The sequence below is a fragment of the Podarcis erhardii genome (assembly GCF_964252035.2).
Source record: "Podarcis erhardii genome assembly, chromosome: 14".
Taxonomy (NCBI): Eukaryota; Metazoa; Chordata; class Lepidosauria; order Squamata; family Lacertidae; genus Podarcis; species Podarcis erhardii.
The window spans coordinates 29,225,805-29,252,055 of NC_138503.1; the positions used below are offsets into that span (position 1 = coordinate 29,225,805).

At 52.1% G+C, this 26,251-nt stretch overlaps 4 protein-coding genes across 5 annotated transcripts; 1 reads left to right on the forward strand and 3 right to left on the reverse strand.

Moving 5' to 3' along the window:
• Positions 1-1,222: 1,222 nt before the first annotated feature.
• On the reverse strand, positions 1,223-2,771 carry SERF2 (small EDRK-rich factor 2). Its single transcript, XM_081840236.1, has 3 exons — positions 2,628-2,771; positions 2,279-2,381; positions 1,223-1,507 (listed from the first exon to the last, which is right to left on the reverse strand). The coding sequence occupies exons 1-3, from the start codon at positions 2,632-2,634 to the stop codon at positions 1,429-1,431; spliced, it is 189 nt and encodes a 62-aa protein (XP_081696362.1). The 5' UTR covers positions 2,635-2,771; the 3' UTR covers positions 1,223-1,428.
• A 120-nt stretch (positions 2,772-2,891) lies between these two features.
• LOC309329461 (peptidyl-prolyl cis-trans isomerase FKBP8-like) lies at positions 2,892-9,872 on the reverse strand. 2 transcript variants are annotated; one of them, XM_081840233.1, is made up of 8 exons: positions 9,523-9,872; positions 8,407-8,576; positions 7,849-7,937; positions 7,485-7,702; positions 6,999-7,171; positions 6,577-6,654; positions 6,197-6,316; positions 2,892-5,767 (listed from the first exon to the last, which is right to left on the reverse strand). In XM_081840233.1, the coding sequence occupies exons 1-8, from the start codon at positions 9,782-9,784 to the stop codon at positions 5,738-5,740; spliced, it is 1,140 nt and encodes a 379-aa protein (XP_081696359.1). In that variant the 5' UTR covers positions 9,785-9,872; the 3' UTR covers positions 2,892-5,737. The 2 variants fall into 2 exon arrangements, with proteins under 2 accessions (XP_081696359.1, XP_081696360.1); XM_081840234.1 differs by lacking the exon at positions 9,523-9,872 and adding an exon at positions 8,801-9,007.
• Positions 9,873-10,823: 951 nt separating this feature from the next.
• Positions 10,824-16,426, forward strand: ELL3 (elongation factor for RNA polymerase II 3; the record flags this gene model as incomplete). Its single annotated transcript, XM_081840706.1, has 12 exons — positions 10,824-11,264; positions 11,349-11,393; positions 11,944-12,077; positions 12,166-12,296; positions 12,854-13,029; positions 13,101-13,222; positions 13,382-13,472; positions 13,875-14,118; positions 14,505-14,544; positions 14,888-15,059; positions 15,140-15,184; positions 15,261-16,426. The coding sequence occupies 12 exons, from the start codon at positions 10,824-10,826 to the stop codon at positions 15,396-15,398; spliced, it is 1,779 nt and encodes a 592-aa protein (XP_081696832.1). The 3' UTR covers positions 15,399-16,426.
• On the reverse strand, positions 16,340-25,580 carry PDIA3 (protein disulfide isomerase family A member 3). Its single transcript, XM_081840231.1, has 13 exons — positions 25,301-25,580; positions 23,247-23,325; positions 22,776-22,893; positions 22,349-22,453; positions 21,782-21,911; positions 21,100-21,216; positions 20,869-20,994; positions 19,472-19,654; positions 19,147-19,255; positions 17,606-17,734; positions 17,296-17,375; positions 16,962-17,019; positions 16,340-16,757 (listed from the first exon to the last, which is right to left on the reverse strand). Exons 1-13 carry the CDS (start codon positions 25,441-25,443, stop codon positions 16,638-16,640), a joined length of 1,497 nt encoding a protein of 498 aa, XP_081696357.1. The 5' UTR covers positions 25,444-25,580; the 3' UTR covers positions 16,340-16,637.
• Between the last annotated feature and the right edge of the window lie 671 nt (positions 25,581-26,251).

The following is a 26,251-nucleotide window of genomic DNA, read 5'->3' on the forward strand; positions in this document are numbered from 1 at the left end:
AATAAATGTTGGTTTACAGTCTAGAGGAGATCAACTTTAAACCACAGGATGCCAGCATGGCTAAGTAAGAAGGCTGTAAAAGGCAAGAAGGGATACAGGAGAGATGACCACAGTCACACCCTGCCTGCATCTGAGCTTACACAGACATCTCTCTGGGCATAGGGTGCTGGACTGGACCCCTGACCCAAAGAGGCAATCCTGGGTTTTTATGGGAGCCCTGGTATCAGGTGGTCACTGACTCTTGTCTGAATTGGTCCTGAAGAGTAACTACCTTGGCTTGCCCCAGCTGGGTTCTAGCATTATAACAGAGGAGAAAAACTTATCTCTAAAAAGTCCCAAATGTTGCAACCTTGCCTCTTAAGGGATTTGCTGTAACCACTGGATTGTTTTGATTACTCTTTCTGAACCTTTCCAGCTCTACTATTTTCTTTTCAAAGGTGTGAGGAGGCACCAGGCAAAGTCTCTCCTGTTTCTTGGGCTTTAGGGTAAAGGCTGTGTTTATGTAATTTTATATTCTTAGTCTGCCTGCTTTGCATGGCTTATCGGCTCGTGGCCTGATCTCACAGCTGTAGGGTCTCTGCATTGTTTTTAAGCATGTTGTTGTTGTTTTAAATCAGGGGTGGCCAACTCCCACGAGACTGCGATCTACTCACAGAGTTAAAAACTGGCAGTGATCTACCGCCCTTTTGGGGGTTCAGGTCAAAGTTGTTGAGCTTTTTTGGGGAGGAAAATTGCCCATTTTTTAGGGGTGCAGGGCACGAAAGTTGAATATTTTTTTAGGGGAGCCAAAGTTGTTGAGCTTCTTTTGAGGGTCCAGTGATCTACCTCAGACGTTCAGTGATCTATCAGTAGATCACGATCTACTTGTTGGACGTGCCTGTTTTAAATCATGACTGTCTAGACGTTTTTATGAATTGTTAAGTCAGTTTAAATGCTGTTTATGCCCCAAAGGTGGCAGACAAGCCTTTTAAAAAATCTACATAAGAAAATCTTCCATGAAGCTACAAGTCAGGACTGTCTCCCATAGGCACCTCATCCTTACACTGTGCCAAATCTCAGCTTCTAGCTGTTGGTGATAGGATAGGCCCATGACCACTGTACAAGGCTGCAAACCACATAAACACACACACGGGCGCGCACAGTGGATAAATTGCTCCACCTCACTTCAATGCAGCTGACCTGGCCCATCTCATTTCTTGCAGTAATTTTTTCAGCCTGGACAAATGGGTAAAACTACTTTAATGAAGTATCTTGATTCTAGCATTTGCCAGCTCCCACCAGGCTGGGGCTCCTCCTTTCTTCTCCAGCCTCAGCAGGAGGTGGTCTAGTGGCCCCCATAATGCCACTGTGGCTATAAGCAGGAGTGTGAGCGGTTGAGGAAGAATGAAAGGGAGCCACCACCTGGGCAGGCCCCCTCAGGGCTCTTGCCTACTTTGGCTGCTGCTGCTGAGGCTCTTCCTTCTTCTCCTTGGCAGCCTTCTGCTTCTGCTGCATGATTTCTGAATCTCTGGGGAGAGAAAAACAGGCAAGGCAGTCAGGCTGTGGCCACTGAGTCCGGAAGGGGCACCTGGGCCTGAGGGCAGGTGCTGGGCTGCTAGCAAATAAAGGTAGGGCAAGGGCTGCCTCAGTCGCCACTGGGCCTGAGAGAAGGGGCTGTCACTCTGGCCTCTGAGGGCTTTGACAAGGGGCTAGGCTAGGATTTGAGTGGAAAGTAAGAGCAGGGATGGAGAAGCAGCAAGGACAGTTCAGCGGAGCCTCCATAACCAGTGGCGGAACCTCAGGCAAAGCCGCATGGATGTAGTGCGGGGGGGGGCAGCTTCCCCCCTAAATCAACCAAAATCAATATAAATCTGATGTTCCCTCCCAACAAAAGCCTCCCCCCCCAACAAAAATCCTGGCGACACCTGTGACTGGCAGCCTCAGCCCTCAACAGCAATGCCATGGAGGAGTCTTGAGACACCTTAGACAAGCAGACTGAGAAGGGCATCCAAGGAAGCGGATGCCAAGAGCCCCAGAAAGCTCACCCCGCCCTAAGGTGCTTCTATTTCTAGTGCCACGAGAAGCCTCGTCCCTATCAGACAACAGGATGATGCCCACCGCTCACCGCCAGGGGCGGAAGAAATAGGAAAAGCAGGAAGGGTGGGGAGGCAGCCAACCGTTCCTGGCTCTTGTCCCGGCCAGGTCTTTTATGCTAAGGAGGAGGCGCCGCCTCCGGGCTCGAGGCCCGGCCCAGAAAAATACCCAGCCCGACCTTGTTCCCCTCCCGCCCGGCGCTCACCGTTGCTTGCGGGCGGCGGCGGAGAGGCCGTCGTCGCGGCGCTTGCCCTTGTCAGCGTTCTTCTTCATGTTCTTGCTGCGCGCCAGTTCGCGCTGGTTGCCCCCTGCACCGCGGAGAAAGGTAGTGCACGTGTAAGCGCGGCGGGGGCCGGTCAGGCGGGGCCCCGGGGGCCACTGCGGGCCGCCGAGCCTTGACAGGCGGGGGGAAAGGGCGGCAGAGGCGGAACTCCCCCCGCCCTGAGCAAGTCAAGGAGGCAACGGGACCTTCCAGCCCATATCCTCCCCCACCCACCGGAGGGTAATAAGGGGGCGCGAGACCGGACCGGGAGGGGGGGGGGAGTCCCGCTTACGCGTCATGGCTCCGCTTCGCTCGTGTCCCCGAGGCAGCTACGGCCACAGCCCTGCCCTGCTCCGCCCCTGTCGCCTGATTGGCCAATCCGCACAGGGGCCAGGAGGCTATTAGCCCGCCAGTGCCAAGAGGCGGCCACTGGACCAGGCGGACCATTCAGCGATTGGCTGCAGGGGAGGACGGCCAGAAATGAAGGCGGGGCATCATGGAGGGCAACAGGCGCAACGTGGCGGTCTTGAAGCCCCTCCCCTGCGCCGCGAATGGCTGTGGAGCCAAGAGTGGCGGGGCCCGTAGGAGCTCCGCCCTCTCCTCTCCAGTCCTGGGCACGGAGTTAGTGCTAGCAGTGGCGAGATCGACGGCCAAGCTCCCCCAGCAGATGTGGTGCCGCGCGGGTTCCGTCCCCGTGGGATGGAGGCAGGACCGGCTCTATCATGAGTCAAAGCGAAGCCATTGTCTCAGACGGCAACAGATCCCAAAGCCCTTGTTTCTGATGTAGATATTCACTCACCCCCTTCTTACTTGGCACTATTATGTGCTTCGCCTCAGGCACCAAAATGTATTGGGCCAGCCCTGGATGGAGCAGAGGGTCAGAGGGGGGCTTCCCAGCTGCTGCTCTGTCAAGGAGGGGTCAGGAAAGGCTCACTCTGCAAGGAGTCAAGTTCTTTACCATACAATCATAGAGCTGGAATGGATCCTGGGGGGGTCATCGGTCCAACCCCTCTGCAATGCAAGAATATGCAGCTCATCGAACCTGCAACCTTGGCATTATAGGCGCCACACTCTAAGCAACTGAGTTATCCCTGGATTATTCTGGGGCAGTGGTGGCAGGAGAGGAGTGGAACATGTTTTCAGTACCTGGTTAGGGTGCAGCCTCAATCACAGATTGGCCAAGTCAGGATGGCTCTTGTGCACCAAAACCCCTCTCTCAAAGCCCAGACCTTATGCAGGAAGTGCAGCGGCAGAGGAGATTTGGACTCATCATTGTCTGCCCTTCCCCACACACACGCCAAGGGAATCCTCATTAAATCACCAACATTGTCTAATCTCCCTGTGAGCAAATCAGGATCAATGCTCCATAAATGGATTGCCTGGCAGCACCGCCTTCTCTTCCTCAGGAACCAGCTCCCCAGCTCCCACTCTTTCTCTCTCTATATAGAATTTTCATTTATGACAAACATTTCAAACAGAATCATCTTTACATATCATATTTTGACTTCCCACCCCCTCTTTCTCTCTTCCTTATATTTACTCTATTTTTCTGCATACCCGAATCTAAATCTATTTTATATTTTATTTCCATCCATTTCATTTATGTTTTCAATACTGCATTTTTACATTAATCCTGCTAATGTTTTAATTTGTTTACAATGAGTTTGTAAATATTCAATAAATGATTTTCATTCCCCCTTAAAGACTTTGTTATCTTGATTTCTTATTCTTCCAATAAGTTTTGCCATTTCTGCATATTCCATTAGTTTCTGCAACCATTCTTCTTTTGAGGGGACATCGCCAGCTCTTTGCCCTCAGCAGCAACACCAGGAAGACTTTCTCCTGCAGGCAATGCTCTTTCTTTGACTGCCCACCTGTGGAACTCCTGACTGCTTCAAAGAAGGCTGCTCACTACATTTGAGCACCATGGCCTCTGCTAGGCTCGTTTTCACCCAGACATGCCTGTTGCTATGAGGCTGAAGCTGTTCCTTTGTCCCATCTTCAACAGAGACTGGACGCTTTTAGGCCAAGCACCCAAAATAGAGTAGTTGAGTTGCTCTGTAGCCTACATCCCTTCCATGAACTCACTATTGGGGTGACCCAGTACCTAAAGGTGTTCCTACCTGAAAAACCAGGCCACAAGAGAGTCCTCCTGATAGTTCTTAGATGGAGGTGGGAAATGTTCTTCCTAACTGAAACTGCAAGTACACACATAATCCTCTATGAAAATCCAGTTGCTCAGAGGTTATCTGCCTTCTACAATTTAGAATATACTTTTAGGACAGAAGAGAAGTTATTCCTATTCTCCTACTGAAGAAGGAGGACCTTCTCTGTACTTGACCTGCTACAGCTCATGAGTGAAGCTGCCACAAGAGAGGTGATGGTGACAAATATTGTGTGTGCGGATAGAACACAGGCAATTTCAGCAGCAAGAAGAAGAAGGCTGCCAAGGAAAATGAGGCAGCTGGGATATCAGAATGGCCCTTGGTGGATCTTCAGAGCAATAAGGAACCCTTGAAGTACTTGGCCCTTATGGTGCACATAGATGTACATCCTGAGGGGGGACAAGTCTGCTCTCCATAAAACCAATTTTCACTCTTTTCAGCCAAACTGCAAAGTGCTGCCTGGCTGCCCCTTGTGACAGTCATGAAGCCCCTCCTTTGCCCAGACTTGTGTTTCAAAGAGGTATGGGAGAAGAACACAACACAGTAAGAGTGATGTTTGTCTGTTTTTAGAAAAGGGAGAATAATCATGCCAGAAGCAGAGCGTCCCACCCCACAATAGCAGCAGCAAACCCTTTGCCAGTCTGTGCAGGGAGCTGTATGTCTGTCCACACCCTGGAATTTGTTCTCCTCCTCAGTTCAACACTAGGAACAAGCCAGTCTTTGGGTTGAATGAGACATGTATTCCAAGGTGGCTTCCCTGCAGATTGGCAGGGAAATGAATAGAGCAAAGAAGAAAATATAAGCAGCAAGCTGGGTTGCAGGGCAACATCCAGCCTCAGAGTATCCAGCTTCAGCTGGAAAGGATCTTCCCACCCTTTCACAATGAAAAGGTGTTCCTTCATTACGCTTAGGGAACATCATCATCAAAGGTGTCAATGAGAGCCAGCCACTTGACTTCGGGTGCCATGTTTCATTCTTGGATAAATGTCACTTGCAAACCTCTCAATCACTGGTGGTGGTGGTGGTAGAGAAAGAGGAGGAGGAAGAGTTCCTTTTGGGACTTAGAGCCACACAGTTCCATAGCAGCTGTAGGTCTGCCCCATCCCAGGAGAAACAAGTGGGCACACACAACAAATATTTGGCCCTGACACTCCTCAGAAGTCCTTGCTGTTGGAGAAGGTGGAACTTCATATTTCTGCAAGGCTTTCTAGGGTCAACCAGGAAAAGAAGCAGCCACTCAGCTTGGCTGGGGAGCAGGAGCATCCGTCTGCAAAAGATGGCAGTGAGGAGACACATGAGCCTTCACAGCCTCACAATTTCTTATTTATCCCTTACATTTTTTCCACCTTTCCTCCAAGGAGCTCAAGGTGGCATACACCTCCCCATTTTATTCTCACATCAACCCTGTAAGGTAGATTAGGCTTGGAGGCAGTGACTGGCCAAAGGTCACCCAATAAGATTAATGCCTGAGTGGGGATTTGAACCTTGGTCTCCCAGGCCCTAGTCAGCACTCTAACCACTACATCACACTGGCCAAACAACATGCCCACAAAGGCAGCTGCCACAAGGCCACTGGAATAGTCTTGGGAACCAAACCCAGCAGCAGCAGCAGCACCCAGGATAAAGGGGCTGGAAGGCACCTGCTAAGTGAAAAGGACCCTCAATCCTTTGCCTTAACTAGGCCGTGATAACAAACCTGAGCACTGTGAGCAATGGTGGGTGTTGCCATGTCTTCCAGAGTGGCCCCTCCTGGGCCAGGGCATTCCATCTGCCCCCTCTGCCGCCTTGCTAGTTTGGAGAGCTCAGCATGGATAGCCTAGAGACAGCCAAAGTCATTTTAATCCTTCTGGGGAGCAAATGGTTAATACACTCGGAAGGCGGGGGGGGATCACCTCCAGTGCCCCCTGAGCACCCTCCCACCAGTGGTAGGAATATGATGTCATCTCAGTGCGAGCTGAGCAAAAGGGGAGATGCCAGTCCCAAGTGCTGCAAGTGGCAGAGGATGAAGCTGGCCCAGCAAAGATGGACCTTCCCCACCGCCTCTGTCTTTGCCCCTAGCATGTCCTGTTGCCTCACCTTGGTAGTTGGCTCCAGTTGCAGTGCCCTCTTCAGAACGGCGGTGGCTGCCTGGTCCTCTCCCCGCTCTGACAACAGCTAAATATCACAGAGAGAGTGACAGAGATGGGGTGGTATATGAATTGGGTAGGGGTGGGGAAGGCTGCCCTTGTCCACCTCTTTCTCTGGCTGTTCTCTGTAGCTGTTCCTTGGCCCTCCCTCATGCCTTCTCTCACCTCTTGTGGTCACAACTCCCTTCCCCCCCACTTCAATCCAGACACAGCATTAGGTCAATATTGTGGAACAGGGACCTTTGCCACCCCCCCCCCATCCCACTCTGGATCTCAGCCAGCTGTACAGCCTTCAGCATGCCGTTCCTTAGCCAAGTTCTTCCCTCCTGGCCCTGGAGCAGCTGAGGGGCTGGGAGGCGTTTCCCTCATCACCTTCCCTTTCCTGTAAAGTGCCTTGATGTTCTCTGGGTCAAGCTGTATAACTTCATTGCAGGATGCCAGGGCCTCATCCAAAAGCTTCAGCTTCAGCTGGGCGGCTGCACAGTTGTTGAGGCATTTGACCCGATGGTCATGCAGCTCCTCTTCCTCCTCCTGGCTTGGGCAGTCTAGAGAGAAACCCACATAGGTGCAGCGTCACCCCCAGCCATGAAGTGCAGCTGGGGCTGAGCCCCAGAACTGGGCTTCTGCGGTAGGGATGGGTCAAGTGTGCCTTTGCAGGAGAGCACCTCTGGGACAGGGTTCCTCTCCCTTTTCATCCAAAGTGCCCAGATTTGGGCTCACGGCACTATTTCCAGGCAAGCTGCCGGTCAGCTCTAATTGAACCCTTGCCAACCCCATGTTTCCAACACGCACCCACATGGCTGTGTTGGGAGGGTTTCATCCCCCAGTGCACCCCAAGCCCTCAGAACAGTGCCTCACCTGTCCCTGGCAAGGAGAGGACATGCAAAGCCTGCTGGTAGGAGTGCAGGGCCTGCTGGTAGTCCCCCCGCTCAAAGTGGAAGTTGCCCCACTCCCGCTTCTGGTTGCCCAGGCTGAGGCGCTCCATGGTGGGCAACAGTGACAGGTCCGGGCTGTCCTGCACATGCAGCAGAGTCACCTCGTACAGCAACGTGGCATCTTTCGGAATATCTGGCTCCCTGCAGGAGGAGGAGGAGGAGGAGGAGGAGGAGGAGGAGGAGGAGAGGCCTCTGAGAACACACAGCTCTCTTCCCCCACCAAGGGCCCAGATGTTGTCCCCCTCCCTGCCCACCAGTCACAGTGCAGAGCAAAGACTGATGACTACCTGCCCAGGTGACCGTAGGCACAAGCAGGGCCAGCGAGGAAAAGGGCTATTTCACCAAGCTGCATGGAGATGACGCCAAGGTCCAAAGCCTGGGAAGAGAAAAAGGAAACAAGGACCTGACCCGAAGTGCCCCCCCAATACACACACACACAAATAAACATATATCCTGCTGTCACACCTCTCAGCACCACTATGTGCAAGAGTACATTGGCTTGGGAGCAACAACCATTCTCACGTGGTCTGCACTGGCCACTGCTATGATGGCGCACAGGTAGAAAAGGTGAGATCCTATGTAGAGGGAGGGCCCTGTAAGCATGAGGTTGAGGGTGGCTGCAAAGCTGCCAGTCCTTTCCATTGAAACAGAACAGAAGCAGAACAACCAGGATTCCCCTCCATTGGTGGCATTCAGTTGCTCAGGCAACAGAGAGAAATGGGGGCTGAGAATGGGATGCCCCTGTGGGGCAGGCTGCCAGGCAAAGCCAGGGGGGAAAGGATCAGGAGGAGAAAATGCACGAAGGAACAAGGACGCCCCTGGGCTGCAGCCTTCCCACACCTCACCTGTATTGCCTCCCCCTGGCCAAGGACAAAGGTGAGCTTTTGGTCCTTTTCCACCAGGCTGTGGTCCTCCAGGATTCCCAGCATCTTCACAGTAACCTCTTGGCCCAGTTGTGGCCAGCTGCCTCCCTCTGGACTGCTCTTCACCAGCCGCTTCCGTAGGGACTTGTCCTCTGGAGGGTGGAAAGGGGAGAATCAGTTCAACTACAGGTGGAGGTGTTTGCCTGAGGAAGTGTGTGGAACTCCAACTGCCCAGGTGCAGAGGAAGGAAGGCCAAGGGAGTGCTGGAGGATGAGGAAGTTACAGCCCCTCTCTCACAACACAACCTGCTCTGGCCAAATGGAGGGGCCTTTTCTCCTCGCCATGAGGTACTGCAGTGTCCCACCCGCCCAGTTACCTCCAAATGGTCCTGGGCCAGGGTCTGATTTACGCATAGGTGAAGTACACCACAGTTTAGGGCTTCAGGTGATGAAGGCCTCCAAATGCAAAAAAAGGACTAGTTTGTTTTCATTTGCCTTCTCTGTCCTGATGTCTACACAAGAACAAAACATTTATTTCTCTCTTTTGCCTTCACAATCTGTTAGACAAATATACTTTTGGGGGAAGGGGTAGAACAATGGGGCCTCTCAAACTTGGCAGAGCTGAGGGCATCAGAAGGTCTTAATGTGGTTCCCCACACCCACCAGTATTTCTCCTGCCTGGGGGGAAATCCACGTCCCCAGAACTTTAAGCATTTGCATTTTATTATGCTGCCTTCGCTTATCCTCTTATTACTTTTGATGCACCACCACACATTCTGTGGGGTGCTGAGGTGGGCATCAGTCAAGCCACTCCTCATTCTGATGCACCTCTAGAATCCCAAGGGTGTGACGGCTGAGGCAGGAGCAGGGGGTTTTCTGGCTAAGAGGCAGCGAACCCAGCAACCATCTCCTGCCCCCAGGGGCTTTTGGCTGTGGCGCTTGTTAGCCAGCGATGTCACCCCGTCCCCCAATGACTGGCAGCAAAGAGGATCCTGTAGGGTCTGAGAGGCCGAGCTGCCCTATTGCCTCCAAGGCCCTCTGGGCAGCAGCGGGACCCTCCATCTCCTGGCCTGAAAGCCCCCTGAGCCCCGGGCCTCACCTCGGAGGTCCTCCCAGCCGTCAGCCGCAAAGAGTGCTGCAAAGCCGCCTCTTTCTCCTCCCAGCAAGCGCTCCAGCCGCTGGTAAAAGGCTCGCTCCTGAAGCTGGGGCGGGGGCTCCTGGATGATAGTGTGGGGCAGCAGGAAATGGACCCTCCGTCCAAGGTGGGGGCTGCCTCCCTCCAGCAGCACGGGTCCCAGGCTGGCGCCCGCCCCTTCGCCTTCCTCCTCCTCCTCGCCCTGAAACATCTTGACCAGGAACATGGTGGGCAGCTCCTCCGTCCTCGGAAGGGGCTTCCCGGAGCGAGGGGCTTTGCCGGCAGCCGCGCATCAGGATCTCGAGGGATTTGCTTCCCCGCCTTGCATGCGACGGTTGGAGCAGGCCGGCAGCGGCAGAAGCGAGAGGCCGCTTAGCCGTCTCTCCTTCCCTCAGTCTACACTGAGCGCCTGTAATTCAATTAGAGAGTAAGCCCCCTACGCCCCAGCTGCGCTCAGGCTTACTTCCAAGGAGGATCTGGGCGTCAGGCTGCGGCTGGGTTTAGCAGGGATCAGCAGGGCCCCCTCCCACATCTCAAGCGGGGCCCCTCCCTTTGGGCTGCCTTAATAAACCCAAGTAAATGCCTTCGCGTCTATAACAGAAGAGGCGGCGAGCAGCAACCCGCTGTTCACCCAGACGCGACGGAAAAGGGGTTTTCCTCTTATACTACGCAAGGCCCCAAAGACTTGCGCTAAGAGGGAATACCTCTCGTGGATGAATGGGTTCCTCCCCATCTCCTGACAGGCTAGATTCTGAGAGCACGAGGTTGGCTTTTCCCTCCCTCCCAATTCTCTCCTGTATGAACAGACCACCCAGAAGCAGAAATGCCAACCTCAATAAAAAATTGGGGGAGCAGGTAAGCCCCGCTCGCATAATTGATCACATGATGCGGTGCATGCACACTATTTGAATAGCAGTGCCCATCAACTGTGGCCCCCGCAAATATTTTGGGGGGCGCTGAACACCCCTCGGCGCCTAGGAGGTGGCTCCTATGCCCAGAAGTAAACGTCTATGAAGCCGCTCAACCGAAGAGGCGCATCCGACAGTCTTAGCGGTTGTTAGGGGATGCTGCCCGGTCCCAGATTATTGCCCGGTGACCTGCGGGGCTCTAAGAGGCTTAGTGGAGAATCCCAAGAAGCACGTGGCCCCGCTGCACGTGGCCATGCGTCCGGGGTCGGCTGCGGCGGGGGGCTTTGGAGTAGATGCGAGGCCCGGGGCCAAAGTGAGGCCCAGCCCAGGGATCTCCGGTCTGGGGGACCGGCGACAATGTCTGGGGGACCGGCTCCCCCGACGCCCTGGGGACCGGCCATTCTTCCTCGGGGCAAACTGTTGAGGGGCTTGGTGGGTAATCGGCGGCGCCCTTCTTCTGGACGGGACGGCAGACTAAAGCTCCGACGTCTCTTCTTGCTCCGGGCCTTCCCCACGCCCCAAACGGAGGCAGGTCTGGCCAGGCATCCCGGGCTGGGCACGCGCACCGGTTTGTGGAGCAGCAGCGGCTGCCGAGCAAGGAGCAGCGGCTCCGCCCCGCCGTCGAGCCCAAGTCCCGCCCAGGCGCCGCCGCCACAGCCGCTCACTCCAGCGATGCCGCGGCGGGCTACGGAGCGCCTTTCCTACCGCCCCGGCTCGCGGGGCGCCCGCCTCAGCCTCTTCCACGTGAAACTGACCGACTCGGCCCTCCAGGCCTTGCTCGCTTACCAACGGTGTCAGGTAACGGGCTGGGCTGGAAGCGATTGCCGGACGGCCGGTCACTTGGCGGGAGGGGTGGTCTCACTGCCCGCTTTTTTTCTGCAGGTGGCGGCGCCTCGTCCCGTGATCGCCTTCCAGGGCAGCCAAGGGGTGAGGATATTTCCCAGCGCCGTGCATTGGGCAGAGGTCCTGTCGGGTCCCATCGCTGGGGCTGGGCAACGGAGGGGCGCCGTGGCCGTTGCTATCGCCGTGGGCGCCGCCTGCTTGCTAACGAGCTCCCCGCGGCTTTCTGCAAGGCGGCTAACGAGTCTCGCGCGAGCGGCAGACCGAGCCTGGCTGCGGCCTCCTCCCCGCGGAATGCTCTGCTGTCTTGGCGCTTGAATGGGGCAGCCCGCCCCGTCGAAAGTCGCTTCTTTTTCGGGCTGAAAGTCCCCTTTAGTAGCAACGGAAGAGGGAAAGAGACGGGGCGGGCAGGAGCCGGGCCTTCGCTGCTCTGTACGGGGAGCCCCGCCCACTCCCTTCTTGCGCAGGGCCAAGACTGACCGCTGGAAATGCACTGCCCCACAGTGTTTTTCACCTAGGCAGAGCCAGGCCCCACAGCCACAGAAACAGCCCCCAGCCACATGTCTAGGGTCAGGCCCTGCTCCTGAGGCAAAGGGGCCAGACCAGATCCCCCCTCTTCTCTTTCTATGCTTTCCAGTATCTGAAGGTGCCCTGCGGCACCACTGCAGGCCGTCGTGACCCACGGACTTTCCGCTTCACCTTCTACCTCTCACGCTATACGAAGGAGCAGCCGCAGGCCAGCTTCGATTGCGTCCGCCAGGCCAGTACCAGGTGAGCTGGCCCAGCCCAAAGGCTGTTTCCCTGGGAGGGTGGGAATGGGGGAGAGAGGCTTCCCTGAACATTGCTCTTCTTTGCCCAGGTGGCTAGAGGGCAGAGGAGCCATCCAGGAGAAGATCACCATCTGTGCCATGGTTGTGGAGGCCTCCCAGTCCAGATGGGGGGTAGAGAGGTCGACCTGCCATAGGGCAGCAGCTGCGTTCCCAAACCCAGGTGAGGAGAGAAGGGCAAGGGGCAGCAAGGGCTTCTTGGATAGGAGCTGAAGGGGGAATTGGCACAAATTGCCACCACCTCTCTCCCCTACCCACTTCCTGAAAGGAATAATTTGTGAGCGCTGCCATTCAAAGATCTCTGGTTCTAACCTAGAATGTATATATCCTAAGAAGCAGTGGAACTTGTTTTAAAACCACCTAGCAAACTGTTTTTACTAACGTGTGATCATAATGGAAGTTTAGTTTGGTATCTTAACGAAAACCTTATAACTAGTATAAAGCTTATAACTAGTATAAAGCTAGCCTGGATTTATGAAATCCTTCCATGTGTGAACCACCTTGAGATCTTTGGATTAAGGGTGGTATACAAATTTAATAAGTGGATCTGAAGTGCAACATCCAAATTTCAGCTCAGTTGCTATAGACAATCACTGTGGATGAAGAATGGAAACTGTCTTCTGCAATTAGCATTGGGGAGGGGGTTGAGCTACTGACAGCCAAGGCTGGCTCTATTCCCTCACTCCCTTTGCATTGACTTTCTGCTTTTCTGCACTGTAGAAACTGGCGCCCTCCTCCCAAGGAAAGCAGCCTCAGAGAGCCCCAGAGGGAAAGGCAATGAAAGCAGTCCCCCAGCCAATGAGCCCCCATGGCCACCAGTGCAGGTGCTGGACGGAAGCGACCAGAGGGCTAAGAGGCTGTTGGGCTTGTTGGAGAGGCCACAGTTGCAGGCTGAGGTAAGTCTGGGAGAGGCCACTGGGCTTCCTCACCTTGCTGGAGCCTCCCTCACCACCCCTTTTCCCCACAGATGGGGCAGCTGAGCCCCCCAGAAAGAAGTTACAGCTTGAAAGAAGACAGTCTGCAACCTAGAAACGAGGCCTGGACAGGTGCTCTGCAGCAGCACCAGGAAGCATCTGAGCACTTGCGCAGGTAGAGCAATGAGTCTGGGAGTTAGACTACTGGGGAGGGATAGGGGATCCTTGTGGTCTTAGTCCTCATTCTCTCTCTCTCCCCTTCCCTCTCTAGCATAATCCTGTCTCTTTATGTGTGGGTGCATAGTTTTTAACAGTTCTCTTTCCACTTCTGCAGGAAAGAGGCCCAGCAAGCTTTGGCCAAGCCCTTCCCAAGCCCTCCATCTGAAAAGTTTGCCCCTTCTCAAGGTGGTAGTCCTTTAAGAGCGGTGAGTCCTGCAATGGTGGTGCTTTAATTCAGAGTCCTGCAACAGTGCTTTAATTCAGAGCAGTAGCAGCAACAGCCGATGATGCCATGGCAAGGCTGTGGTTGCATCACCCCCTCTGGGCAGCCTCTCTAATTCCCAGGCATTGCAGGCTCCTGTGGGCACAGGGGGAGGGGGACTTTCTTGTCTTCCATTTCTGTTCTCATTTGCCTGCCTGTGTGTGCTACTGCATGGTGGTTTTCAGTTGGTCTTCCTGCCTAGAGGGAACCATCATTATCCTGTTGTTCCTAATATCCACTTGGCAGATTAGACTGTAAGAGAGGGCTTATCATTTGCCATACTCAGACACAGTGCTTTAAAGTGGACTGTGCCTGGAAAGAGTGAAGTGTGGATATTATTTTTCAGAGACTACAACCTCTCCGAGCTGCACTTGGGCCAAGATCCAGGAGATGGCACGGGCCTCACTTTACAGGAGCTGAGAGCAGCTGGTGGGGACGCAAAATGCAGCCTGCAGCGGCAGTGAAAAGCAGGGCCCAGACCGATTGCAGTGACATCACAGGAGAGGTTCAGAGCTCGGATGAGGAACCTGAAGCAGGAAGTCATAGAGCACCAGAGGTTGAGTGGCCAGGGGAAGAGGAGAGGCAGGCAGGTGAGGAGTCTGGCAGATGCACTCCCAGCACAAACATCAAATATGATGGCAACTGGAACCTCTGCAGTCTGCTCCTGACCTTGAGCAAAATGGAAAGCTCAGCCTTCCCAGTCTGGCAGAATGGTTTAAACCAGGAGGTACCTGTGCTGTCAACTTGGGCCTAAAAAGCTGTCTAGAACCACCTTCCCAATCTTCCCAACCTTCCAGGTGTTTTGGACTGCAGAGCAGTTGGGCTGATGGGAGGTGTAGACCAAAATATCCAGATGGAATGAGCCTGGGAAAGCATTGAGCAACACACACTGGTGGGAGATGCTGGTGTCCAATGCAGGGCTGCAGGGCGACTGCTGCCACCACAATGACTCTGCTTTTCCTTTTTCCCTCCCCAGACCATGCCAGCACCTCAGAGGAAAACCTCAAATACTACTTGTAAGTATTTAGATGCACTGCACACAAGGCAAGGGCATTTTTCATAGGCCTCAGCCATTTGGGAACCAGCATCATTTTCACTGGTGCCCAGCCTTGTTGTACATTTGGTGTGGGGATCTCATGCCTAGGGACCAAATGGAGCTTCTGGAAGACTGTCCATGCTGGAACACAGTCCTTGGGACCAAAAAAGGTTCTACTCCTGATGTGGGAGATGGATTGGAGGTGGCTGCTGCTGTTGGCCTTCCCAACCAATACAGTGTTTGATACCTTGGGTCAAATTCCCCAAGGGAGGAGGCTCTCCCTTTCCATCTTCTGACTCACATAATGTGTCTTTTGAAACTAGGAAATATGTCCCCATTTGCTCAGTAAAGCAGTACCGAGCCTACCAGGAGGACTTCAGTGCAGACTACACCACATACCGCCACCTCCATGCCAGGATTGGGAGTGTGAGCAGGAGGTTTGCCCAGCTGGGCACAAGGCTTAGGCGAATGCAGCAAGGAACCAAGGAGTACAAGGTAACAACATTTCAGGAAACAAAAGGGAAGGGACCTTCCCTGCCTGGGTCCTGGGCTGAACTAGCTCTCTTGGGTTACAGGTCCTAGAAGATCAGATTTTGCAAGAATACAGGCACTTCAAAAAGGTGAGGAACCCAGGCTGGCATCAGGGAGAGGGTGCTTTTTTTCCCCCTGGTGGCTGAACTGTTTCCTTCTCTGCAGGTGTATCCTAACTACCAAGAAGAAAAGAGGCACTGCGAGTATCTGCACCACAAGCTCTCCCACATCAAGGCTCAAATCCTAAACTTTGAGCAGAATGTCCCTCCGGCTGGGCAGAGGGGCTGTGGCAAGAGGAGATGATGAGGGCAGCATCACCTGCAACTCCTCACAGCAAGCACAGGGGGGCTCTAGTGTTTCACTGCAACTGCTTGCTCTTGGAGTGAGCTTTGTACAGCTTAAGAACAGGCCCGGCTTACAGTACGTTCCTCTTATGTTTTGGTCCAAGTCTGCTCTGCAACATCTTGCTAGCTGAAAGCAAATTGAAAAGAAACACTTAAAGCAGGGTGAGGGTGCTCCCTTTTCCCCGTCCTTCTGTAGCAACTTGTTTGTGGCAGCCTAAAGTAACTTCAAGCTATCCACAACCAGAGCAGCCATCTTTGGCTTGAAACAAAGCTGTGCTTTAGAATTGTTTCATAGTCAGCAAGTATATTCTTGTGCCTTAATTGGAAAAACTGGAGTGTGGGTAGTCTTGCATTTTTAGGTAGGACAATCGCAATATGCTAACACTTAGCTTGTCCAACTCCAGTTAACATTTGTTCAGACACTCACACCCAAGGCAGTAGGAACTTTGCTAGAAATCTTTTCTTCAATGAATACTTTAATCTTGCCTGGCTTATTCTGCTTTGTTTTCAAAGTTTCTAGTGGCTGCAGAGACAGGTCTTTGTCACACAGGCTTAAAGCTTGGCACCTACCACATCTCTCAGAGACTCTCCACATGAGAAGTTATACAAAAAAATTGCATTTTGTGAAGATCGTTTAAACAGACATGACATCTCCCTTCACTTCGTATCAATCAGTTATGTTATCAATCTGCTACATGTTCATTTGACAATGCTGCTTAGGCCCCTCTGCAGAGCTAGGCTATCCCAAGCTAAAATCAACATGCAGTAACTTCTATGGGGAACAAAAGTTATCTGGCAGAGCAGCCTCCCAAGTTAGCCAAGTACCAGAAACAGGTAAATGTATCCCGCTCAAAGAGACAGGGAGAAGTCTTTCCCCTTCCAACATCACAGAAAGGCAACTTGGGGCCTAAGGGGGTCATTTATTGATTCACTTCTTCAAATGTACAAAAAATTAGAAAACAAACCCTCCCCCTCCCCACCCACAAATATCAGCCAGTCCAGGGCATTCAAGGCCAGTGCAGTTAAGAGATGAGGGGGCAGGAAATTAAACAGAACAGCAGCAGCAGCTGGGTCCCCTCTGCTCAATGTGGCTTCACTTTCCAACAGCTTAGACTGCCCCACAGGGCCCCACCTCCAGGAGTGGCCATGGGCTCTTCTGCAGACAAGGGCGATGATGACACCAAGCCCCCCTCCCCGCTCACAGATCCTCCTTGGGCGCCTTCTTCTTCTTCTTGGGTTTTTCATCCTCCTGTAGAATGGGTGGGTAAGTGGCCTCCCGCTTCAGGTAGCTGACAAAGTCGTTCACCTCACGCCCCCCCTGTCAAGAAGACACTAGTCAGGCAAAGTGCAACAGTGCTCAAGGCATTAAGTTCCAATCACTAACACACACAGCAACCTCAACACATTCCACTTGATCATTTATGCTACTTGCCATATTTTAGGATTAATGGGCAAAAGAAAAAAGACTTCATTGCAGCTGGTTATTATTACTCTAGGGAACCCGGTATAAGCATGAACTCACCTCATATTTCTTTGGACTTTGCTTGCTCCCCGCAGGCGAAAAATAAATTGTGGGGAAGCTGTCAACAAAGAAAGAAAGACCACTCAGCAGGGCATTCAGTGCTATCCTGAATGACTGCCCTGGAAGAAATATGCCTGGTGTTTACATGCATAAGCCTCCATACAGCAGCCATTCTTCAAGGGGGCATAGTGCAAGCACACAATGTAGGTGTGGGTGGGGCGCAAAGGACTCCTCCTAAAAGGCCCAAGACTGTGCCTGCAGGACAGCTACTCTATCATTGACAGCAGAGGGCAGGCAAGAACCAGCCAGTGGCTACCAAGCATAATTCTCTTACCCTCGCACTTCATAGGGAGAAGGCACATCATTGGCTGTAGCATCCATCTTGGCTATAATAATGTTGGGATCTTTGCTGAGCTGTTGAAAGATAATCCAATCAGCAATTTCACACTGGTAGAAGCAGTCAATTCATGATAGCAGAGCAGTGCCAGTCCCCTAGGGGCTATTCCACACCCAGGAGAACCTTGCTCAAATACACAGTATCAAGGCCCCTGCAGGTAAGATCCCTTCTCTATGGTCACCTATGAACAGGGACCTCTATTAAGGGAGAGAGACACTCGGATCCTCCTCCCGCCCCTTGGGCATACCTTCTCTCCAAGCTCCTTGTATTTGGGTTCCAGGTTCTTGCAGTGGCCACACCAAGGTGCGTAGAACTCCACAAGCACATCCTTGCCCTCAGCATTCACAATTTCATCAAAGTTCTCAGCCACAACCACCTGGGGGGAGAACATGCAGTCTCAAAAGGGGAGGTTCCCAAGACACACTGTGCCTAATTTCAGTGTTATTACAAGCTGAATAATATGCAGGAAGCTTCTCATTTTCCCAACAGTTCAATCAATATACAGATCACATAAAAATCTGCCTGTTTCCCATCTATGAATTGAATTCCTGAATTCCAGGTGTCCAGAAACAGTTTTGGTATGCATCAAGGACATATAAACTTAAACTTAATTCAGAGAAAACATAGCTACTTTAAGATTTCCTTGTACTTCAAATTTTGGGCTTGTTCAACCCAACTTGTAATTTCAATTTGTCTTTTTCATGTTTGTTGATGAAACTGCCCAGCAGCTATTAACATCAGCCACCCTGGGAAATCTACAGCCTCAAGATATAGCTCAGAAAGAGCTGAAGTTAATAAATGTGTACAATAATCTTATTTAAACTGCATGAAACTTAGAACAAAGTGGAGAAATTTGTGGGCATTTTGGAATTTGATATGGAATGTTTTGGGATGTTGCACATCAGTCATAACTTGTCACCTGCTGCAACATGACCCAAAATACAACAGAGAAGTCCCCTTCTTGGTTAATAATAATAATAATAAATTATTTATATCCCACCCTCCCCAGCCAAAGCCGGGCTCAGAGCAGCTAACAACAGCAAAATAATACAGCATTCTAAAATCAATTCATTATAAAATCAGTTCAAATCAAATTGATGGCAACCATTGGGCTAGAGTTCTGTGAAGAATTACCAAAGGAAGGGGTCAGACTGTGTCTTGACCAAAGGCCTGGTGGAACAGCTCCGTCTTGCAGGCCCTGCGGAAAGATGTCAAGTCCCACAGGGCCCCAGTCTCTTGTGACAGAGCGTTCCACCAGATCGGAGCCACAGCCGAGAAAGCCCTGGCTCTGGTTGAGGCCAGCCTAACCTCTCTGTGGCCCAGGACGTCCAAGGTGTTTTTTGCTTGAAGACTGTAAGGTCCTGCGTGGGACATACCAGGAGAGGCAGCCCCGTAGGTATGAGGGTCCTAGGCTATATAGGGCTTTAAAGGTTAAAACCAGCACCTTAAACCTGATCCTGTACTCCACTGGGAGCCAGTGCAGCTGGTATAGCACTGGGCGAGTGTGATCCCACAGCGAGGATCCCATAAGGAGTCTCGCCGCAGCATTCTGCACCCGCTGGAGTTTCTGGGTCAGTCTCAATGGCAGCCCCACGTAGAGCAAGTTATTCTTACGAGATTAGTTTTTTTTAAGCTAGAAGTAGGGGACCCTCCAGCTGCTGTTGACCTATTGCTCCCATAATCCCTTATCTTTGGGCAACGCTGGGTAGGGCTGATGGAAGTTCAATATCATCTGAAGGGGCCCAAGGCTCCCACCACCCTTGAGACAGAACAAGCAGCAGCTCCCACCTTCACAGGCCCATCATTGTTTTCTGGGATGGGCTCAGATTTCAGGTATTTCTTCAGGTTTCCATCAAAATAATCCTGGAGGAATCTCTCCAGGGCCTTCCCATCACGGCTGCAAACCAAACAAGAGAATTGTTTCAACCAGTCCTTCCCCAACTTGTAACCCCCCTTGTAAAGTCACTAGAAGAAATCCCAGACTTTCTGTCCTGGATTGGCCTATGATGCTTTGTGTGCAGAATTGCTCAGGAAAAGGCAGTGGGATGTCCCCACTCCAGACCACCCCAGAAGTAGTGTGCACCCTTGCAGTATAAACAAATGCTCCACTTACGAGAACTCCTCCTGCATGACAAATTTCTCTCCCTTAGCTGTCCTGATAGCAACAAGAGGAACATCGGTGGTAGAGCCATCCAATCCAAACTCTGAGAGCTCATGACCGAAGGTCTTCCGACTAGCAACAGCAAAGTTGAGTTTGTGTCCAGCATCCAGGAAACTCCGGGCTACCTTCATCACTCTGCAGAAGCAATAACAAAACTTTTTTGTGATAGCCCAAGATAATCAGAAGTCACAGTGCACCTGTCTTCTTCAAGGCATGCGTGAAGGCAAGCAAACCATTTTAATTAATTAAGAGCCAATTTCGGAAGTACCCTGGCTCAGGCAGAGGTGATAATGTGTTCAGGTCAAAGCAGTTCCAAATTCTATAGCTAAAGGATCAAGTGTGCTTGGAGCAGCCTCAAAGAGCCACCAAGGTGATCAATGATTGGCCAAGGGCAGAAGTGTCACTGCCCAGTCTCCTTCCATAAGTTATTTACTGCTGATGGGGGACCTCCATAGCTTATACTATTGCTGGCTTCTTTCCCCCACTCTTCCTAGGGAGGGGGATGTTTGCATGCTGGAACTGCTGCAGCCCTTCTGTTTGGGCTACAGAGCAGCCACAAGAGGCATGGCCTCTGGCACAGACATGAGTCCACTGGATTAAGACAAAGTGTCCTGCTCTCAGTGGTCAACCAGATGCTCCAGTGTAGATGTTTTCAACCTTTTTGAGTCCACTGCTCCCTTGACCAACTATATTCTTTCTGTGACACCCCTGTGGGACTCAGGAGCCCAGTTATGTCACCCCTTGCCTGCAGAGCTGGCAGCCTCTCACTCTTTTCAAATACCCTACCTCACAAAGTGTTTTCTCAGCCTCTTCTCTCCTCTCTCCTCTTCTTGGAGTTCTCTGGGCAGGTCTCTGAGCTGCCTCCCCTGCCCCATAGGGGCCTAGGACTTGTCTGTTCATTCCCAGCAGCAAGGGCTGGTGAACTGGCTGGCTAGGCTCCCTCACCTGCTTGCTTGCTTGCTTGCTTGCTTGCTTACTACAAGGCCACCTCAGCTTCTGGCAACTAGCAGAGCTTGTAGCCAAGGATGCTGCAACAAACAGCCACACAAGCCTTTGGGAGGCAGAGACATGAGAGGGCATCAGAGGAGGGAGGGAGGCACCCCTGACCATCATTCAAGGCACCCCAGAGTGCCATGGCACACTGGTTGAAAACCACTGCCCCAGTGGGAAGCCAGCAAGCAGGACCCGATTGCAGCATCAGCAGTAATCTCCCTGCCTATGATTCCCAGCAACTGGCAGGTCAGGCACATATTGCCTGTGACAGTGGGGGCAGAACATATCAGTGGCTTGCAGGTCTCTCCAACCTCACTCATTTCACTTCCCCAGGGAAGTCCTTGCTGTGTTCTCACCTGTTGCGCCAGTAGTTGGAGCCCTTGGGATTCTTTTCATAATCTACGTCATAATAAGCCACCAGCAGGTCCTTGCCTTGGATCAGCTCTTTGTTGTCTTCCGTCATGTGTGGGCAGATGCCAAAGCTAAAGAACAGAAGGAACCCCCAAATCACGTTAGCATGTGGATCTCACGCTGCGGACACAGACACTCACTATAGACTGGCAGGAGGGAAGCTGCCATACACTTACATGTTCTCCTGAAGGAACTTCTTGATCTTGCCAGTTGTGATCTTGTCCTCTGTGTATCGCACAGTGTTGTCCTCAAATTTGTTTTCCAGGTGTGGGGGACGGAACAGGATAATGCCTCTGTGGAAAGTTGATCAGTGCAACTTGACAGTGAACCAAGCACACATCACCCTCCAAAAGGCTGTGCTCTTGCTAGGGCTTGGCTCACAAACAGGACTCCCTTGTTCTTTCAACATGGGCTTCCAGCTACATTTGCTAGCAGGTGCCTCAGCTGCTTAACCAACTCCCCAAGGAAAAGCTGAATGACAGTCAGCAAGCACCTCAAGCTCTGACTTGCCTGCTCCCTTCAGGTGGCAGGAAAAACAAGCAGGAAGCAGCCCAGCAGGGACTTGAGTGTTGGCGGGGGGGGGGGAGGGATGCTGCGTAGGACCGTGGAAAGTACAATCACTATTTTACAAAGACAGTTGCTAGGAACACGTTTGAGTGTTGCTCAAGCTCAGTTCAAAGAGAACCAATGGTCTATCCATCAGAAACAGCTTGCTATACAAGTGGGGGAAATTCATTGTGGGGAGCAACAGGAAGCCAGCCAGAGCTGTTATGCCCAGATGCATTTATGAAATTTTTGTCTTATATTCTTATATTTTGGTAGATCAGTCAGGAGAATAGAGGCCCATGTGCTACTTACTCGCCATCTGGCTCATATTTCTTTACTAGATCCTCATCACTTGTGTGCCCAAAGCGGTAATGGTCTCGCAAGTTGCTCGCTGCTTTCATGTACTCTGAATGTGCATCACCAAACAACTCCTTGAAGAAACCTGCAGAACATCATAAAAGGCAAAGGACTCCATATGAAAGAAGAGTAGAAGAAGCAGTTTAGCTATTACACCTGGACACAAAAACAACTTGACTGCCCAAACCAGTGAGCCATATGCAAGAACCTGCAAATTGCATCCAAGGAACCCATTCCCCGGCTTCTAATACTTGAAGCTGGGAGTGGCTCAAATCAACACTGCAGAACATTTTTATCCGAACATTTTTATTACTGAGATCAGGTTAACAGGGTGCCACACTTAAGACTGGAATAGAAGAGGCAACTCTGCACTGCCATTTCTGTGAGATACTGTGCTAACACCTGCAGTCTATGATGCCTAATTCCAGAAATACTGGAGACCCCCCTCCACATCTTAGCATGTGAAGGCTCAGGGGAAAAAATCTGATCACCTCCCCCACCCAAAAACCCCTCACTACTTACCCACCACAGCAGGATCCTTTTCACTGATGAATTTTTCAAAAGTATCAGAGCGGAGAGCAACTGAGGCTGGCCCAGCCTGTTTCTTCAGGTGGCTCACAATTCCATCTTGGGAGAGAAGTTTGGCATAGTTAGTGGCAGGCTGCATGTAGGGACTGCTTTGCGGACATCCAATGTCTTCAAAAACTGCACTATACAAGGCATTACACAAATACCCTTTAAATGAAGGCTTCAATCAGAAGAGCCCTACAGCTAGATCAGAACAATGGCCCATATTGTCCAGAATCTTGTTCTTGCAGAGGCCAACCAGATGATGTTGGGAAGTCTACAAGCAGAATATGCATGCAATAACTCTCCACTCTGTGCCAGGGCTGCTGCAGACTATTAACCAGCTCCTCCAGCACTCACAGCCTGGCCTACAGTTCCTTACCAGCTGTTCTTGGACCATCATAGGTACCAGACTCCTCCCCGTTCCTGAAGATCTTGAGAGTTGGATAGCCACTCACTCCATACTTGTTGCAGGTGTTTGAGTTTGCTGTACAGTCAACCTTAAAGAGAATGTGAGCAGGGTTTGCCTTTTCCACAGTAAAGGATGGTAACAACTCTAAAATAAACAACCATCTAGTCTGCACATTGCCAACAGCATAGATGCATGCAAACATCCTCATCCAAACATTCCCATCTAACACCAACAGAGGCTCTTCCTATACCTCCAGGGACTTTGATCAAAAGAACAGCAGACATAGATTCAAAGCTTTTTATCCCACGTTACTCCCCACCACATTCACACAGGCATCAATAGAACTGACTCCCAACTCCACTATCAGTAGTCAAGCAATTTAACTTATGGAAATGTTCCTTTTCTGCAGAGTTTCATGCAGTAGCACATTACAAAACTAACCTTCACAAGTGGCACTATTCCCTTTAGCCTGGTGGCAGCAGACTCATACTCAGGAGCAAGGCGTTTACAGTGTCCACACCTATAAGATTAAAAGTTCAATGCATGGTTGGCATACCACTTTCTTTCATCAGCAAGGACTGTTTGGCCCAAGATCGCACTTGTATCTCAACAGGTCAGATAAAAACCAATGACTAAAACTGTGCAGGGTTTTAAAATTTAAATTTGTTTTAAAGGAGTCAATACTCTTGAATAAGTAGGTTAATGTGACATAATCTAGATATAAGCACATTAGCCCATCCTTGTATTCAAGTACTAGTCTGGCACAGACAACCAGAATTTATTTATTTATTGTGATTATTAATATCCTGCCTTCCAGACGATGAATGCTTTTGAGGCATACTACAATTAACATCACTATCCATGGGGGCAAGGGAGAAGAATGAGCAATATGGTAGAACACAGAGAGTTACGAGAATCCTTCCCAGAAGATAGCTGGTAGTTGATGGCCTTATAGCAGGGACAAGCCAAGTTAGACAGAAGCTGGCTCTTGACCTTCTTTTTGTCTGCCTCTCTTGATTTCCTGAGATCCTTCCCTCATGGCAGTTGTGAGTTCTATGCAAGTGTGATGGGAGGGATGGAGCAAGAGACTGAAGCAGTCTCTCCTCTGTGCTCAACACAGAAATCAAGTGGGTTGCTAGACAACGGAAGTCTCCTCTTCCATACACCCAGCATAGGCTTAGACCTGCAGCTTCCTATCTCTGGTCAGCCTTCAGTAGGCTAGCATTTAGCTGGCTTGTAATTTTGAGTGGTTTTCTCTAAAGTGAATCATTACCCCTACCAGATGCACATTCAAAAGGAGGATTAATGAATACACAATTTGATATTTACTAAAATATGAATACTTGCATTAAACCTACAAAATGTAGGCATTTCATTTACTTTCTTGAATTTCTATCCCACCTTTCTCACATCATAGAACCCATGGAGGCATAAATATGGTTCCCAAATTCCTGTTTTGACAATGATCAAACCTGATTGTCTTCAGCAAAGTATTGGCCTTGTGTACCAAGTTTCATACCATGGGATTTTATGCTAAACTGTCTTTTATTGTTCTGTGAAGGGCTATGTTTTGCTTTTATTACAAGTATACACTGAGATTCATTTGGATCAAGGACCACTGAGACACTTGAAGCCAGTGGGCTGGGGACCATGAATCATCCATCTTGCTTGGCAAGGGCACCCCGCTCCCGCAAAAAGCACAAGCTAATAGTGGCCCCATCAACCCCAGGAAGCGGAGAGAGCGAGGAGGCTTCGCCGTTCTCACAAGGGCAGCACCCACGGTTCACCCAAGAACCAACTATCCACCGGAAGCTAGCAGGCGCCCAACCCTTCCGTTTCTGCCGGTAAGGCGCCCTGATGGCTGCAACTTCTCCGCAAAGGTAGCGGGCACTTCCCAGGGGACCAACAGCCAATCCCTGATAGTGACAGCCCAGCGGAGCAGCCAACCGGGAGCAGCCACCGCAACAAGATCCCGCCCTCCGCAGGCACTTGCCCCGGTGTAGCCTGGGGGCTGCAGTTTCAAAACCGGTTGCGGCACCAGCGCCGGAGCCACCGCGGCTTTCCCCGCCCGATAAAGAGGCCGCTGCCAACCCAAACCAGCTGCCCTTCACGGCGCCGGGCGAATCGCGGAGAGGCTTCCGCGGATATCGCGTCCGGAATGCGCTGAATTCACCCCCACAGGCCTGACGGACAAGAGGCAGCGGCGAGAGGCAGATCGGCAGGCGGACTCCCTCCTTCCTTTCCTCCCTCGCTCTTCCCATTCTCGGCTCCGCGCCAGTTAAGGCAGCGGCAGCGACGAAGGGATCCGCCGGCCTGCCCACCTCCCTCTCCCCGTCTGTCTATGGACCTGTGGGAGGCGCGCGCACGAGAAACGCGCCGCTCCTCTTCCTGCGCGCGCAGAGCCGAAGCAGCAGGGGCCTCGCCGCCCCGCCCCCCATCAGCGCCCTGGCCCCGTTGCCCTCCCCGCCCGGCCGCCTCCTCTCCCTCCGACCCACCATGGGGCGTAGAACTCGACGAGGGCGACGCTGCGGTCGGCCAGGCCGCTGTCGAAGTCCTCATCGCTGAGCTCGAGCACGTCAGAGGCGCGTCCCGGCAGCGGCACAAGGGCGAGGAGCAGGGCGAGGAGAAGCGCCTCCATGAGGCCCAGCCGCCGGCGAGCGAGAGAGAGAGGGGGAGAAAGGCGAGGAATACGGAGAGCGAACCGGAGAAAGCGGCGGCTGAGGCGACTTTCGCTTTCTCTCGTTCTCGCCTCAGCGGGAAGCTAAAGAGGAGGCGGAAGTCCCGCCCCTCCAGGAGACGGGGCCGGATTTGCAGTGTGGCAGCTGCTCACTGGCCCACGCCGGCGGGAGGGCGGCCAATGAGGAGGAGAGATGGTGGCAGGAGGAGGCTGGGTGGCTCTGCGCTCGTCGTCATAGCGATGCCGCGAGGGGCCGCCCTGGCCTCGCGCTCCAGAGCGGGCTTCGCGTGTTGGCCCCGCCTCCCGCCATTGCGGCTCCCTCGTCTCCCCCTCCAGAGCAGCGCCCGAGGGCCAGAGAGATGTCCGCGCCTTTTTCGAAAAGTGCCCCCTATTGTGAAGAGCTGGTCCCTCAGCCGAGCGGCTGAAGCCAAACTCTTGTATCACCCTCGTTGCCCAACTGCAGCACAACAGCCCTGCAGTGCTGCCAGGGGGCCTTTATCTCCGGTGCCTGCCGCTGCTGCTGCCCCCCACCCACTTACTCCTGCATCCCCAAATGGGAAGGAAACTGGGATGCATTAAAGCAATTACTTTTTAAAAATGTTTTGAGCCAGTAGTCAAACCTAAGCACACAAATTGCTGGGGAAAGCAGAGCTAGCTAGCTTCCAGCTGCCTTTTCTTTGTCCAAGATCAAAGCGGCTAGTTCATTTCCCTGACAGACCCCCCTTCAACCAGGAACTCTTGAGACCAACTGCATCTCTGTTTCCTTATG

What these genes read in the sequence shown, in the direction of transcription:
- SERF2 (XM_081840236.1), bottom strand. An exon ending in GCCGCCGCCCGCAAGCAACG is followed by an intron (nt 1,508 to 2,278) that starts GTGAGCGCCGGG and finishes TTCTCTCCCCAG; the next exon opens with AGATTCAGAAATCATGCAGC.
- LOC309329461 (XM_081840233.1), bottom strand. Translation starts at nt 9,784, where the DNA reads ATGTTCCTGGTCAAGATGTTTCAGGGCGAGGAGGAGGAGGAAGGCGAA. An exon ending in GCCTACGGTCACCTGGGCAG is followed by an intron (nt 7,703 to 7,848) that starts GTAGTCATCAGT and finishes CTCCTCCTGCAG; the next exon opens with GGAGCCAGATATTCCGAAAG. An exon ending in AACTGGAGCCAACTACCAAG is followed by an intron (nt 6,317 to 6,576) that starts GTGAGGCAACAG and finishes GGCTGTCTCTAG; the next exon opens with GCTATCCATGCTGAGCTCTC.
- PDIA3 (XM_081840231.1), bottom strand. Translation starts at nt 25,443, where the DNA reads ATGGAGGCGCTTCTCCTCGCCCTGCTCCTCGCCCTTGTGCCGCTGCCG. An exon ending in GAATAGTGCCACTTGTGAAG is followed by an intron (nt 22,894 to 23,246) that starts GTTAGTTTTGTA and finishes ATTCTCTTTAAG; the next exon opens with GTTGACTGTACAGCAAACTC. An exon ending in ACAAGGAGCTTGGAGAGAAG is followed by an intron (nt 17,376 to 17,605) that starts GTATGCCCAAGG and finishes ATCTTTCAACAG; the next exon opens with CTCAGCAAAGATCCCAACAT.